The sequence below is a fragment of the Daphnia pulicaria genome, chromosome 7, assembly GCF_021234035.1.
Source record: "Daphnia pulicaria isolate SC F1-1A chromosome 7, SC_F0-13Bv2, whole genome shotgun sequence".
NCBI classification, from domain to species: domain Eukaryota; kingdom Metazoa; phylum Arthropoda; class Branchiopoda; order Diplostraca; family Daphniidae; genus Daphnia; species Daphnia pulicaria.
Window position 1 is genome coordinate 16,633,310 of NC_060919.1, and position 15,821 is coordinate 16,649,130.

Genomic DNA, 15,821 nt, shown 5'->3' on the forward strand with positions numbered 1-15,821 from the left:
CTAGTCGCTAGATTTTTACATAATATCTAAAAAAACATAACAAAAATCGAAAAACTTTACACATGTTTATTTTATGTTTACGCACTTGCGGAAAAATCAGGAAATTCACAAATCGCTTAGAAAGCCACAACAGCCAATTTAGAGAATGACAATATGTCAGTATGTTCGACTTGTTCACTTTAATGAGTTGTATCGGTTTTATAAACTAGGAGTGCAACATATTAGATACATAGACATTTTTATGAGCTTCGCAGCATTCGCTATACATTCCGCGTTGCCACAGTTTCATTCAGGCAAAAGTTGAAACGAAAAATAGAACATAACGAATAAATTAAAAAAGACAGGTTTCCGATGAATAAAATTGTACAATGAATTTGATGGACATTTACAAAATTTAAATGGAAATCGTGACGCATTTGATTAATCCCAATGTCTCATCAGCACTTAAATTTTTAGTGGGTCCTCTAAGTTATTCTTGTTACTTCTAACACTGCAGGGGGGCCTTCGCGAGCTGCTGGTGACGCTGAATCTTGTTTCATGTTTTCTTTGAGAAAGAGGTTAGTGCTAGTTGATTTCCTCGCCACTGCTGTGGCTTTGGGAACTTGTGATGGGGTTGGTGTCTCAGTACTTCGTGTTTCCTTGATCTCCTTGACTGTTCCTGTCAAAACATAACCCAAACTGATGAAAACGGTTGAAATGGTTTTTAAATAATTTGTTACCAGTGATTTCGCTTGCATGTGCAGATTGAAGAGAAGTTTTGTCCTTCAGTAGAGATTTCATGTTTAGCTGGACGCGATGGATTGTGATTCCCTTAGACAGTTTCTCGACTATTTGACTAGGTGAATCTATGCTTTCTAGCTGCCCCTGAAGACCAGGATGCACTTCTTTCCAGTGTTGAAGAGCTAACGTAGGCGTACCAAATAACATTACGCAGTGTCCGCACTTCCACACCTGCTTATGTTCGACCACATGCTGCTGTGCTCCAGCCAGTGAAATAAAATACTTCGTGCAAATTGGACATCCGAAACGGATTTCCATCACTGCAAGTTCAGGTTTAAATGTCGACGACTAAAGAAAGGAGAGACTAAGAATTAGATTCAAGAAATCCAATAGCTCTCCGAATTCGAACACACGGTAATATCACATTAACTAATATAGGACACCATTTAAAAATAGAATTGAATTTCGTGTGAATTTGCAACGCAATCCCTAATACTTTTAAACTTACTGATGCTGAAGGTGCATTCCCCGCGGATTTAAGAGTAGGTGTTGTACAGGTGTAACGTAAAGGAACGTTGCTCGGATGAGTCGCGTGATGGCGAATTACCTAAGAGTATTGACATTGAATGTAAAGTTCTAGAAACCAAAAATACAAAAAATTGTTTTTTATTACCTGACTTTCTTGCTGAAATTTAGAGTTGCACCAAGCACAAGCATAGGCAGGCTGATTTGCAGGTGGTGCTACCACAAATACCGTTTGCGAGCTACCTGAGGTTGATGGAGCTGTCGTTTTAGCAGCATGTTTCGGCTGAGATTTGACTGCAAATGTTGACGAGGTTGCGGCAACAGCTTCCTTACTTGGTGTTGGAGCTTTCTCAACTCGGGTTATCTTCACGGGCGGTGTTCCCAAATCTTTACTGTCGGTCACACTTGGTTCCTTTTGTTGATTACCCTTCACTTTGGACGTTATTCGAAAGATTTTGACAGGACAATTGGGATGAAGCGTCTTCGAGTGCAATCGCATTTCTTCGTAAAGACCAGGTTGCACAGAGCAAAGTTGGCATTTATAATAAATTTTTGCTGATTCTGGTTTGGCTGCAGTAACCTCCGGTGAAATGTCGCATTCAAAATCCAACGGCAAATCATTTGCCAAATGGATGCGTTGCCAATGAAGATTTATACCATGCTCGTTGACTGCTGAAAATTTACAATGCTTACATCGGTATGGATTGGGCGTTTTGGTCCGACCTTTCTTCGCTTGTTGTACTTGCGGTGTACTCTCCACTTCGGTTAATGTGCTAACTGAACCTTCACTTTCACCATCATCAGCAGTTGTTGCCACCTCGTTTGTCTTGGTGTGTTTGGTTTTCTTTTGATGGTTGACCAATGACTGTTTGGGTGTGGCTTTGAATCCACACTCCAAGCAAATTTTATTTCCGGATTTTGTGTTTTCATCTGCATGCTTCGCCACAACATGTTCTTCCAGTAGCTTTTCGGAATCCCCTACAAACTGACAAGAAAGGCAGTTCCAGTCCTTTTTTAATGCCAACGGCAACGCAACGGCACTAGTGTCTGGCAATGGTTCCAGATCTACAGTGATCACAATTGGTTTAGGCTGTATCGAAACTGTGGGGGCAGACACCACTGAAATGACAGGTTTCTTTGTTTTCGCCGGTGACTTGACGGGAGAAGACGGAGTAGATGTGGCCGGAGAAGACGGAACACTTTTTTTAGCCTTATTTGCAGTAGGCAAAACTGCTTTTATGGTTTTTAAGGCGTCCGTCTGAACTTTGATTACTTTTGCCACCTGATAGATAAAGAAAACGTTACAATCGTATTTAAAATGAGAAGTTTTTCAATAAATTAACTGACCCAATCCTCAAGAGCCCGATTAGACGTGATTTCCCGTATATAAGCGCCTGAGTTGGGATGCAGCTTTCCTACATGACTCAATGCCAGAGCACGGCTCCAGGAGCCTTCGTTACAGATGGAGCACAGGAATTTTTTGTAATCTAATTCCTTATAAAGATGTATCCTCAAGTCGCGAGAGTACGAGACGCGATACTGATTACATTTAGGGCAACAATACTGGCCAGTGATGGAACACGGTGCACCATAACGACCAAATACTGGATCTTCGTTCATAGTTTTTGTTCCAGAATGTCCATCTTCTTCGGTTGGTTTTATTTCGTCCTCATCTAAAAGAATTCCACGAATATGACGCAACCTGTTGTCATCTTTCTTCCATAGTGGCTCAAAATTGGCTGCGACAAATGAAGCTGTTTCCGTTTCATTGGTAGCTTCACTGTTCTCCACTCTTAACAAAAGAAAAAAGTGATTAGTTAATAGGCGACAACGTTAAAATTCCACATTCAACTCACTTGTAAAACATTGTGAGAACTTGAACGTCTTGTCCGGGATGTTTTGTTACAAAATGTCGGTCGAATTCAGAGCGGATGTTGCAGCGGACTGGACACAAGGAACATTTGAATTGACTTTTGACTCCATGATTTGATTCCACGTGTGCTTGCATGTCGGCCGCAGTGTACGCCACTTGTTTACATAAACTGCAGTTCCATGACGCGCCGCTTTTTTCAGCATTCTGATTGGTGTTCTGCAAACGTTTCACTTCGGCATCGTTCGGATCCCGAACGAGTATCCGCCACGGCGGACGGTTCGGATGCTTGTCTTTCAAGTGGGAATCAATATCTTGTTGTTGCCAATGATAATAGGTACAATGTCCGCATTTGAATAACTGAGGACCATGCATCTTCAAGTGACCACGGAAGGCCTCAATAGACATGGGTTCTTCTTCATCCAGCAAGGTGCAGTGAGGACAAGAAAAGACGGCGTTCTTGTGCAAAGTTTGCACGTGATACTTCAGCATATTTTCGTTGATGGTCAAATGGCCACAGTCGTTGAAGCCACACACGTAACGTTGATGATCCGGAACAAAAATAGGCTCTAGGGCTTTCTCCAATCCGACCGAATCGTCAACCAAGTTCGAATTTCTCATCTTACTCATTCGTTCTTTTGTTGCCGGTTTTTCTTTGACATGCGAACTGTAAGCTAAATTAGCCATCTTGTCAAACATCATCCCCTGAGACGGGGTTTCCAGATGAGGCACTGGATTGATAGGGTCTTGGTCAGGTATCACTATCCGTGGAATGATTTCTTCTCCTTCGCTGGATGTTCCATTTGTTATTTCGCTACACTGATGCATGGAAAGGTGTCGAATCATATTTGTTCTGACAATACTCGCGTAACCACAATGTGCGCATTTGACTTTAGAGGGCAAAATTGCCCTCATTGGAATCATTTGCGCATCTCGGCACGAAAAGGCCTTAGAAGCACCTTTCTTACCAGGCGATCCTCTCGTCCTCAGTTTCAACCGAGCAATCATTTCTCGGGGATACAAAGCATGGAGAACGTTTTCAGCGTTCGCTGGTCCTGGTCCTGAACTAATAGGCACCTCGTCTAAAAAATTTTAACAGAAAATTTAAACGATATTGGCATAGAAAGAGAAATTAATAAGTAAGCTTACCACAAACGTTGACCCGATGTACCGTCTTCATGTGCTTACGGATTTGCGCAGCTTGATTGGAACGGTGAGTGCACAGTCCGCACAAGAATCTTTTGACGCCATGAGATCGAAGATGTTCAATCAGGTTAGAGACCTGTTTAATATTTTTTCCACAATGACGGCATGTCAATAAACGAGAATCTCGAGCTAAATCACACACCAACAAATGATCCTATGGCAAATAAAAACAATTTATTAGTTATTGACAGAAAAATTTGATTTGTTAACGAACCTTGAAAGTTGCCGCAGTTTCAGCAGTCTCATCACAGCCTATGTTTCCACACATGTACAACTTGCGTCCAGCCAGTCCTTCCTGGTGTTCCTCTGTTTCTTGCTCTACTGGTTCCTCAGTGGTTTTTGTGGCCACGACTGCTCGTAGCTCAATAGGAGCACTAGCAGAATTTTCATCTTCAGGATCTGATACAATTACAATAGATTCTGTTTGCTGCTTGGCTTTCGCCTGTTCTTCCTCCCCAAAACCATGGAACTCGGGTTCAGGTTCCTTGGAAATTTCTGAGAGAGCCGAATCCTCTTCTACTGCCACTGATTTTTCGGTAACTTGTTCATCTTCAAGACTTGATGGAACATTCATCGGTTCTCCAGCCACCACCTCGTTTTTATTGTTCTCTGTTTCCGTCACATGCACATCAATAACATCTTCTTCTGGCGACATTAGACTCTCGATAACGTGAACCTTGTCAAAAAGTTCTCTAAAACGTTGCTCGAAATCGATCTTTTGTTTCACTGAGTATGAATGGTGCAATCCTGGATGCCAATACTTTAACAAGGTCATGGAAGAGGACGAGTTTTGCGAGGAGCGAGTGAACACTTTGCCCTCCATGGAGGGATGATGGAGGCACTGATGGATGAGCATATCCGTCGGTAGGTCAGACCCCCACAGGCAAAAGGCACATTGAAAGAACCCCATGTTGTGGGTATTCATGTGTAGAAAGTATTGAGTGTAATCGCTATTGTTACAAGAAATGTCTTTCGTGCACAAGCGACAGATAAAATGCCTCAGCCCGGGGTGGCAAGTCGACAGATGTTTGATGAAACTGTTGCGGAGGATGCAAGCAAATCCGCATTTGTCGACGCAGCAGCGATACCTCGGGACTTGACTCAACCCTAGTTGATCGACATCCAATTGACGTTCAGCAGGAGTTATGAATTTGCAGCTTAGCGAAAATGCATTCGTGCCTTGATGAGAGATGATGGTATGAATGTCAACTATCTTGGAACGTCTTGCGCGGAAGAAGCAGGCAGAGCATTGGAAATCGCTTGATCCGTGGATGCTTTCGATATGCTTCACCAATTCTAATGTAGAACATGCCACAAACGGACAGCAGGAACAGAAATGAAAATCTGGTAAAGTTATCGTTTCGCAGACACCTTCAGCTCCTTCCGTAACCATTCGTCGTTCACGAATTAGCCGACTGGGATTTGTCACGAAGAAATGTTTGCTATGCCACTGCAAATGCTGCTTGAAATCTTTAGCCGAGTCGCTAGAGAACATACAACGATACGCCATGCACTTGAACAAATATCGAACACGTCCACGATCCAGCATTGATTTGTAGATTTCTCCGTCCTTCAACTGAGCTGCGAATTTGGGTCGATCATGCTTAGTGTTGTACGGGAAAGTCACTTCGTCTTTGGCCACTGTTACTTTCGAGAAGAGATCGGCGGAAGCAACCGGATCGAGACTGTCATCTTCATCGATATCAATGAGACTAATGACGTTTTCGATCCTCAAAAATCCAGCTGAATCTGACGACGCATCGATATCCTCGACGGTTGCCGTTTCGTTAACATCAACTGCTGCCGTAATGGGTGTATGCACAGTGTCCTCTTGATCCATGTTTTGGTCTTCAACAGATTCATCTTCTGAATCAATCTATTACGTCAAAAAAAAACAAAAAAAAAAAAACAATATTAACAACAGATACAAAAGTACAATGTTAAGGAGAAATTCGTGTTTCTTACCTCGGAATCATCGAAACTCTCTTCGCTGTCTTCCTCATCCTCCTCCTCCTCAGATACTTCTTCGGCGTCTTCAGCATCCTCAACTTCAATCGATGTGCTTGCTTCTATTTCCGACCCACCAAGTTTGTCCGACAGTTTGGAAATGATCGTTTGTAATAAGGCATTTTGCTTCCAGGCTTCCATTAAAAGCCTAGGGGGATCACTTGTTGCCTGCTCTATGCATTCTGTTTCCTTGCTGGCAACCTCCGTGATTAATGAATTTTCTGGCTCTTGGGATGAAATTTCTAATGCCATCGACGAGGGAACTTGGGAAACAGATTCTGCATCTGGTGGATTTAGCACTACAGGTCGTTGTTCTTGAGATTTATTCTTCGGTATTTGTTCCGATGCCTCAGGAGAAGTAAGTTTTTCAGCCAACGTTTCAATGAACGAAACTGAGTGTAGTTTTAAAGACACTGTCAATTGATCCTCATCCAGATCATCGTCATGCCTCACTGATTCTAAAGTTGGGCATAAAAACACTCCTTTCTCCTTTTCGTCTTGAATATTTTCTAACTTACTATCTTCCATAGATTCTTCCTCTTCTTCAATGATTTTTTTCTTGACAGTGATAGGTTCCTGAATAAAGGTAACCAAATTGATCTTTACGTGCTCATCACATTCAGGATGTAAAGCTTTGTGACGTTCCACACCCTCTTCATTCATCTGTACGTAACGGCAAGTCCGGCAAGCAAATCCGGAGACACACATCTGTAGATTCTCTTCTTCGAACGACTTGGTATTATAGAACAGGCCATCTTGAGACTCATGCATGCTGTTCATGTGGTGTTTGATGCCGGCTCGATGTGCAACTTGAAAATTGCAGTAGTTGCATCGGTACCGAAACTCGCCAGTGTGACCGCTGACGTGATCCAACATGTCGAAGAAATTTGTTTCGGTGAAGCCGCAGAGTAAGCAACGATATTTGCAATTAGTAGGAAGGGCGTGGATCATTACGTGTTCCATGAGTTCACTTCGTTTGGAGGTGTGGAAAGCACATAATTTACACTGCACAGGACTGGTGTAATTCGGACGAGTGGGAATCCAAGACAAGTCCGAAAGAAGATCAGAGTTTACTTCAAGATGTGGTGGGTTGGTGGCAGAGCTCAAAATTTCTTCCCAATTACTTTCAGGCACAGAGACGTAAGGATTTTCTATTTCAGGATGTTCATTAACGTAATGATGAACGATTTTCTGTCCGAGATACGAACATGTTTGGCATTGGAAATATTGATCTGCAAGATTCTCTTGTTCACCGTCTTCGTACATTGAACGACGTCCGCGCAGCGATAAATGAGTTGGAACAAGGGGTTTCTTCCGCTTTTTCGACAATTTACCCCCTGTGCCTTCGGGACTGGGATCGTTCGGACCGGATTTCCTTCCACGAGCGACTCCTTTCTTTGGACGGCCCCGAGTACTTGTTTGTCCTCGAAGAGGATTAGTCAACTCGTTTGGAGACTCGATTACGCTAGTGGGTTCCAAGGACGAAGAGTAGGTGCTTCCGGTGTCATCTAAATTCTCATTTCCTTCTTCAGATGGCGGAATTGGACTCAACGACGAAACTTCTGGCACCTTATCTCCCCCGACTTTTCTTTTTCTTCCTCGTTTAGCGGTCGCTGGTGCCACATTGTCAACTCGTTTGTCACCTTCTTCCGACGCTCCATCTAATGTTGGTTGAGAGGATTTCGAACGACATCTTCGACTACCAAGCTCCATGCCTCCTTTCATGAAATCTGTGAGATCTTCGCGGAGTCTTGCTAATTCAAGGGGCAAAGAATTGCGAGGTCTTCCTTTCTTCTTTCCGGTTACCTCGCCAGGGTCTCTCGAATCACTAGAAGTCACGGTTTTAATTGTACCCTGCACCAAACTTCCGCTCTCCTCATCCGTTGGTCTTTCATCATCTTCCGATAAAACTAAAATAAGGGGATCACCAGAGGATGTTACAGTGGCGTCTGTGACAACCCCTGATGAATTGTTACTGTCACTATTACTGACCGGAGAAATATTTTTAGTGTTCAACTCCTGAATATTCGAATTCAAACGGGGAGTAGGAGAGTTTTCAGCCTGTTTTGGAGCCTTTAAGGGAGATCCAGTCAAATCGTTCGCATCCTTATTGGGGCTAGTCTTATCGGGGGTAGTCTTTGTCTTAATTCGATCTAATACCATTTTGGCATCATCCGACGGGAGGTTCTTCTTCAAAAAATTTTCGATAACCTCTAACGGAATAGTATCGTCCTGTTGTTCAGATGGTTCTTTGTCGAGTTCAGCTGCTGGTTGGAGACTATCGCTTGCTTTAGTAGTATCTTGAGTAATTTCATTTGTTGAAGAAGATTCCGATGAGATCACAATGGATGGATCAGCTTCTGATGAGAGTTGTTTACCTCCTCCTTTGGAATATTCCACCGTAGTCTTCTTTTTAGGTATTTTATAAGTCTGTACACCATAACCTCGGCCGGTTTGGCCAGATTTTGACGTTCCACTATACAAACTATCCAACGGAGAGACAAATTCATCCTGATTTCTCGTGCTAGACCCGCTAGCATTATCGGTAACAGGTGGTGGCTTTGCAACATCTTTTCGTACATCACTGTCACTTTTGTTGTAGCCCTTAGCACTGCTTTGTCCTTTTGGTGGTTCTGTTGGTTGTGGCATTTTGTTTACTGGTCGCTGAGTTCCCCGAAGATCAGGAGGGAAACGAGACAAACCAGGAGTGGAAGACGAAGAGAATCGTTGTGGTGGTGGCGGTGCTGCTACAGGTGGGTTTGGAATCGATTGGGCTGGTGTAAGTGGACTCGGAGGCGGTTGCGCCTGTATGGATGAGTTGACGGGTGATGGGAGCGGTTTTGATGAATTAGGAAGCGACGGAACAGAAGGTTTTGGTCTGTTTGCTAGACGAGGATCTTCCCTGCGAGCTGGACCTTGAGAAGATGATGAATCCATCGTCGACTGTTGTTGCTGCGATACAGAATTTGTTTGATGAATTGGTACTTTTGAAGTTGTTTGAGGACGAGACGTCAACGTCGGTGGGATAGGAACAGGAAAACTGGTGGAAGCTGGGTGAGGTAGAAGTCCTTGTCTAGATGACGCGTCATTTTGAGAATACTTTCTTTCAGTCTTAGGCTGACTCCGATCAAAATTTTGCTGCGGAATCGATGGAGGCTGATCTCGGCTACTAGACCAGTTCTTTCCTCCGCGGTTAGGCTCGTGTCTGTGGCGATCCATACGAGGGTTGGATGACTCTCCAGTTCGGAAAGAATGAGTTGGGACATGCTGAACTGGAATTGATTCTCGCTGGCTATCATGTGTTGTCCTATTTGCTTGTGCAGTCCTAGAAACAGACGAAAAATGTGGATTTTGATTGTTGGACGAATCCCATCGAGTGCCTGGTCTTGCAACATTCGGCCCTGCATGTGATGTGTTGGGAGGACCACGACTCTGGAATGACCTGTCTCTCTCTGCAGGATGCATTATTCTATCACGGCTATGAGACTCCCAGCTTGGCTGAGCATCCCAATGACTATTTATATTAGCCTGCTTATGAAGAAGTGGGTCTTCATAAGGCCGCACAGAAGATCGATCGCCCACATAACGGTCAAATCGAGATTCACGTTTAGGGAATGACGTTCCCGCAAGCTGCACATCAGGTGAACCTCTATTATACGTGACTCGACGTTCCTCCAGTGAAAGCCTTCCATTTGCTGTTGACTGATCATATGCAGGACGATAATCTTGATCCTGATTTGAAAAGCCCTGAACTCTTGATCCAGTTTGAATCTGAGGGATTGTAGGTATTTCAATTGGCTCAGTTCGTAGAGGCCGGGAAGGACTAGGACGAAGCTCAACGACTGGAGAAGAACGTCTGTAGGAGTCCCGATTGATCATTTCTGGACGATTCAGAATTGGATTGATTCGTAAATCAGAATCTGTTCGTTGATTAGGGATTGCTTTAGGTACAGAGTTTGCAGAAAAACGTTCCGTTTCCTCAGGACTTGGACTTCTTGGTGTCTCGTCATGATCTGGGCCTTTTCGAAACTGTTGAGGATTGTCAAACCTATATTTATAAAAAACAAATAAAGAAATACATTATACATGAAAAACAGAAAGTAGAAAGTAGTAATGAAAGCCAACCTGTTATTTTCTCGGCTACTATGTGGATTGTTCCCTTTCCTTAGTCTTACTTCATCCTCCTAGAAATTAATAAGTTAGTCATTCCATTATGGTTTTACCTGTAACAAAAATATACACATACCTTCCCAAATTTTAAATACTGCAGTCTGCAAAAGTTTTCACATCTTTCAAGAGTTTCAGGACGTAACCTAGCAAGAAAATCAAAGAAGTCCATTAAAGCTCAAACTTTCCATGTCTATCCTGGGAGTAGAAGCTTATGTTTTAACCATGAGTACTTACTGTTCTCTACATCGTTCTGCATTGGAAATTATGGCAATTAGTTGAGTTATCTTCTTCCCATCTTCTGGAGAGGATATGTAGTATTCCTTTGCTCGTTGCAGAAAAGGAACATATTGTTGAAGTTTCAACAATCTTGCCTCACACTCAGCAGCCATTGATGTGCTCATTTTAACTGTGATTTCAGCAGCATGTGATCTGTCAATACAAAAAAGAGTTGACAGTTAGAAACAATGGAGGATGGCTTCAGCAACTAGACTACACTTCTCCAGCATTTCTTCATCACTATTAACACATTGAAATTCACAACACACAGCACATATTTGGGGGAAAAAAAAACATATTTGTATAATACTATGAAACATGCCTGCTTTCTATCAGACCCTGTCTGTGCAGGATGTGTCAGTAACCAGTGGCAAGAAAAACATTTTGGTGGCAGCAATGGTTTTGTGTTTGCGTGACATTCAGTTGTTCGCCATACTCGATTGTCATTAGCGTGGGGAATATATATGATATTCGTACATGAAAAAACTTTGCAGACACCACTCAACCGAAAATAACTATTCAAAGAAATGATTAATATGTTCCTGGATCACTAGAAGTGTTTTTGAAGACTGATCTTAACCTAATATTGTTCCAATAAAACGAATTTGACAATAATGGAGTCGCACACGGCATATATTACTGTAGAGGACGAGGTAAGTTAGTATGCCTCAAAAACATGGCGGCATGTCTTTTATAATAACGTCTACCGGTGAAAACTCAAATCCATGTTTAAGATTAATATCGCAATTAATGTTTTAAATCACCTCGTGTTTTTTTTTTAACTAAAAGTGATGAGTTAGTGGATCTTCTTGGTCATTCTTGAATTTTGTATGTTTCACCTTTTTGGCCTCGAGTGATGATTCCGAACCTTAAAAAATGGATAAATTTAAGAGGAATGCCGTGTTCTCTCGTTTTTGGTGAATATTGAAGTGGTTTCGAGAGCTTTGTGTTCTGGGTGTGCTTCCAGTGCCCACGAGCTTTGTCGACTTCCGGCTTTTACGATGAGTTAGCTGAACACTGATAAGGAGGGTTGGGGATATGTTGCCGTTGCGTTGCACTCATAAAGAACGTGACGTCACAAATTGAAAAACACGTTTAAAGGGATAGCCCGTGATAGGCTTTCGTCGTGGCACTTTAAACATGATATGGCTTTTGTTATAGTACTTTAAATTTTCCTGGTAGTACCCTTAATCCCAGCTTATATATCTATATAGTTATCTTATCTGCAGTTCAGAGGTTTCGATATAGCAACGACGCGATTATTTTTGTTTTAACGTTTATGGGGAAATAACTGGAAGGTTTGCATGATAAAAAATAAGCCCTTTAGATTTCCCAACAATAAAAAGTCAAAGTGTCCATATATAAAAACAGCGTTCATCTGCATCGCTTTAGAAATCCATTTCTGCTTGATTACTTTGAAGTTACGCTAACTGCTGTAAGACTTTATTAGTCATCACCATGTTCTGAAAATGTTGGCCGATAGGAAAGAAAGATGTCATGGCGGAGTACTGCAATAAACTAACGCGAACAAGATCCTGCAGTCAAGTTAGCTGTTTCAACTCTTTGCGGACAATTTGCAACGACGCCAAACTTTTCGCTCATCCAGTTTGCTTGCCAAAAAGTTATTCACTGCCTCTTTATTGTAACAGAGAATTTATTAAATGGTCTCCATAGTGATTATATACCTTGTGCAGTGATGATAGATCGATAAGTGTCACACTAAGGTCGTTTTCTAGTTTCGTGAACTGTTTAGTGTTCCACTATTATTAGTTTTTGTCCATTTCTGAATCACACTTACGGTCGTTTATTACATTAGCAAAGATGGGACCTCATAAATATAGAAGAAATTTATTTTTCGATGTGTTCAATGGCAGATCAAACTACATCGATCTCGGACTATGCATCACAGCTCGACCAGCCCCTCGAACTGCAAGACCTTTAGCAGGGCTTCCCAATCCATATCCATATGGCTGCTCGGTGCTGTGTAATCATCCGAAGGACCCCGAGCTAAAAGATGTCGTGTGGAGGCCGAGAATATCATCGGTAGTATCAAGGCGATATCTTTCAACTTCAACATAGTTTTCATACGCTTACAAATTTAAAAAAAAGTTCTTACTAACAATCGCAGACACATGAAGGCGGAGCAGAGCATTACGAAAATGCTAAAATGATGAAAAGAGCTAATCGAGCAGGATTGCCACACGATGAAAGAAGCATTTTCCATCACAACTGGGAGCAAAAGATTATATCAAATGCGCTGGGATCATACGCTGAAACAGGCAGGTAGTGTTTTATACGTAATATCTATTCAATTCGGAATCCCTCAGCGTGAAAATGTTTAGAGCTTATCCCACAACGTCTTCCGCTAATCAACTGGCGATACGGAGATGCGCGAGCGGTGGACCTTCACCAGTTGAAAGGCGTTCGCATAAAACGGAAGGGATGCTCGTTCTAGATTTGCGACCATGGAAAAGTTTCGACAATGTTAGCAGTATTGCGGACGGCCAGCACGAACCTCTCGACAATTTTGAAGTATTCAAAACCTTATTCAAACGTCAAACACATACAATGACTGGCACTTTTCCAAACTATTAATAACATTGTTTAATATTTACCTTTCTATTTGGCCCCTACTTTTCCCTTAAGCGATTCGAGTTAAAGAGCCCTCGAACTAGGATGCAGGACAAGCCAGGCCGATCGACAAGACCCATTAGAAGGCCGGAAACATTCCTGTCAAAGTCTTTCAAAGAGGTAAGCATACAATCTTGCTCCGCCTAACCGCACACTTGACGCTTTTAAATGTCAATATTGTACAAGCCGAGGCGGTGATGTACTTACATAAATAAAATGTTTGCTTGATTGATCGGAAAGTGGTGCTACAAAGACACCAAACGAAGCATTGGACTACGCAGTCACTCTCTTACATTCAATGAGACGAGATGGCCGCTGGTGAACTTAATCTATTTGTTGCTGGGATACAACAAAAGATTGTTGTGGAACAAAGTCGCACAAAAGAGGCAGATTCTTACAAACTGAAACTGTCACAAGGTTCACGAACAAAAGAAGCTCGCAACCGGAAACCGAATAGTGTCGTCTTGAAAACTGCAAAGAAGCGACCGACTGAACTTTTGTGCGAAACGGAATCGAACTGCTCTAGTTCTTCCGTCTTCCAGGAAGAAACTAAGCCAGTCATTTGGGTTGACATTGTAAAAAAATTGCCTTCTCCGGAAGTAGAGACTCCACTTCCAGAAACTAAACCAACATCCTCTCGAAAGCTACCGACAATAAGTGTTTGGATGCCACGAAATTCCCGTTCAGGAATATTGCCCGAAGGATTTAAAATTTACATTCAAAAGAATTTGAACCTCATAGCCGATGTCCAGACAGCTAAGAGAAGAAGGTCGGACAATCGGGACATTTTCCGCACCGAACAAGAAGATGATGTGAACTGGACGTCTAATGCTCCTCGACCATCCGAGTGGCTACTGAAACCTCCTCTTCAACGGAAGAAAAAACGAAATAGAAAAAGCATAAAGTTTGAGAAATGGCTACAACTTCCTTGCGGTTTACAAGGTATCCATTTGGAAGGAAGAGAGCCTCGAAAGACCAACCCGCTTCAACCCGGCCCTCGCAATCAGAAACCAGCTAAGCAATGTCAAATTCGAAATTGTTCGCCTGATTACGAAATGGGTTGGGTGTACGATGGGGAAAATGTGACTTTTCAGTTGATCAATCAGGGGAAACAAAAGAACAAATCCGAGAAAAAACGTAGGCGACGACGAATCAAAACAAAAAAGGTTTTGAAGTTATTTACACCCATTATTTTCAAACGCCGTTTTTAGTCATGTACTTTTGATGCCCAGATTGTAGATTACCTTTTTTGTTTACAGAGTAAAAAGGTGCCGAAGCAGTCTTCATCCAAAGGAGCAAGAAGCTTACGCAACCCGGATACATCGGTTTTGGACGAAAATGTGTTCACCGGCTACGATGCTAATAATTTATCCGATCCTATGAGGGAAATGGATCTCAGCGATGGTTTTCCCCTTGCGAAAACTGAGGCAATTTAGACGCATTATTTGCTTGACTTAGTTTACCGTTATTGTTATGGGGAGAATATGAATCATTTGTTGTGATCGGTTGTGATTCACACTAGGATGAGCCGGTTTTTCTGGATCCAAAACTAAACGGAGCTTTCATAAACGAAGTCGGTGCTCAACCACCAATTGAGGTTTGTGAAGAAGCGGTAAAAAACAAACAACACTCTGTAGAAGATCTCGAGGAAAGTCTACGTAATCTCCAAGTCGAAGACTACCACAACGGGAATAATGACGTCTTGTATCAAGTTGAAGGCACAGTCGCAGTGGAAGACATGTCCTGGCTGTATTTTCCGCGAGCTGGCAACAATTTCGGAGCACGGTTTGAATTGCCCATAGATTTGAGAAAACTAAAAAGTACGTACACAATTGATAAGAAACGATTTCTGTCAATCGACTTTGTTAAAGATGATTTTACCTGCGCAGCGATGACTCCTCTTGAATACTTGTCGCAATATGTTGTTGCGACGCGTTGCCGACAAAGACTAAATGACGTAGTCTTTGAACGACACGCCACAGAGTCAAAGCTCTCTACTGAGGTTTGAAACAATAAATCTACAATTACTTAAGTCAAAATTTTAATTAATGAAAAATTCTTTAAACGGCACAGAAACTTTTCCTTTCTCTAACCGAAATCCTCGGGTTCCACTTGGATTCGCAAGCAGAAGAAAAACTGTCCGAGTTGATAGACTTGGTTTCTGTTTCTGAACTTACCCGAGAGCAGTTCGCTGGTATTGGAGCACTAGCCGAACGCATCGGACGCAGTGGCATCAGTCGACGTGATGATTTAGAGTTGGCAGACTTTGATCTTTTACATAAAAAGATGTCTTATTTGGAAATGAGCCAATTTCTCCGAAGATTATTTTTATTCATTAGTGAAATAGAAGATCTTGTCTAAAAAAAATGATTTATGACACAAATTGAATAAAACAAAAAGGACCTTGTTTATCATT

General features: G+C 42.2%; 2 protein-coding genes across 8 annotated transcripts; one reads left to right on the top strand and one right to left on the bottom strand.

Annotated features, from left to right (window-relative positions):
- Positions 1 to 50: 50 nt before the first annotated feature.
- LOC124348817 lies at positions 51 to 12,308 on the bottom strand. Of its 5 annotated transcripts, none has more exons than XM_046799101.1 (13): positions 12,232 to 12,308; positions 10,733 to 10,927; positions 10,575 to 10,641; positions 10,454 to 10,512; positions 6,287 to 10,376; positions 4,536 to 6,197; positions 4,265 to 4,475; positions 3,102 to 4,197; positions 2,593 to 3,037; positions 1,394 to 2,527; positions 1,229 to 1,327; positions 720 to 1,068; positions 51 to 658 (listed from the first exon to the last, which is right to left on the bottom strand). In XM_046799101.1, exons 2-13 carry the CDS (start codon positions 10,897 to 10,899, stop codon positions 465 to 467), a joined length of 9,573 nt encoding a protein of 3,190 aa, XP_046655057.1. In that variant the 5' UTR covers positions 10,900 to 10,927; positions 12,232 to 12,308; the 3' UTR covers positions 51 to 464. The 5 variants fall into 5 exon arrangements, with proteins under 5 accessions (XP_046655057.1, XP_046655055.1, XP_046655056.1 ...); XM_046799099.1 differs by lacking the exon at positions 12,232 to 12,308 and adding an exon at positions 11,614 to 11,753; XM_046799100.1 differs by lacking the exon at positions 12,232 to 12,308 and adding an exon at positions 11,539 to 11,753.
- Positions 12,309 to 12,590: 282 nt separating this feature from the next.
- On the top strand, positions 12,591 to 15,819 carry LOC124348970. Of its 3 annotated transcripts, none has more exons than XM_046799399.1 (8): positions 12,591 to 12,817; positions 12,903 to 13,057; positions 13,117 to 13,306; positions 13,421 to 13,525; positions 14,665 to 14,832; positions 14,928 to 15,225; positions 15,277 to 15,407; positions 15,479 to 15,819. In XM_046799399.1, exons 1-8 carry the CDS (start codon positions 12,596 to 12,598, stop codon positions 15,764 to 15,766), a joined length of 1,557 nt encoding a protein of 518 aa, XP_046655355.1. In that variant the 5' UTR covers positions 12,591 to 12,595; the 3' UTR covers positions 15,767 to 15,819. The 3 variants fall into 3 exon arrangements, with proteins under 3 accessions (XP_046655355.1, XP_046655356.1, XP_046655357.1); XM_046799400.1 differs by having other exon boundaries at positions 15,295 to 15,407; XM_046799401.1 differs by having other exon boundaries at positions 12,732 to 12,817; positions 12,884 to 13,057.
- The last annotated feature ends 2 nt before the right edge of the window (positions 15,820 to 15,821 follow it).

Bases quoted from the DNA above. Each gene is read 5' to 3' on its own strand.
- LOC124348817 (XM_046799101.1), bottom strand. From the start codon at position 10,899: ATGAGCACATCAATGGCTGCTGAGTGTGAGGCAAGATTGTTGAAACTT. The intron at 6,198-6,286 runs GTAAGAAACACG...TTGACGTAATAG, and splicing joins AGAGTTTCGATGATTCCGAG to ATTGATTCAGAAGATGAATC. The intron at 4,198-4,264 runs GTAAGCTTACTT...AAAATTTTTTAG, and splicing joins ACATCGGGTCAACGTTTGTG to ACGAGGTGCCTATTAGTTCA.
- LOC124348970 (XM_046799399.1), top strand. From the start codon at position 12,596: ATGGGACCTCATAAATATAGAAGAAATTTATTTTTCGATGTGTTCAAT. The intron at 12,818-12,902 runs GTAGTATCAAGG...TAACAATCGCAG, and splicing joins GGAGGCCGAGAATATCATCG to ACACATGAAGGCGGAGCAGA. The intron at 14,833-14,927 runs GCAATTTAGACG...GATTCACACTAG, and splicing joins TTCCCCTTGCGAAAACTGAG to GATGAGCCGGTTTTTCTGGA.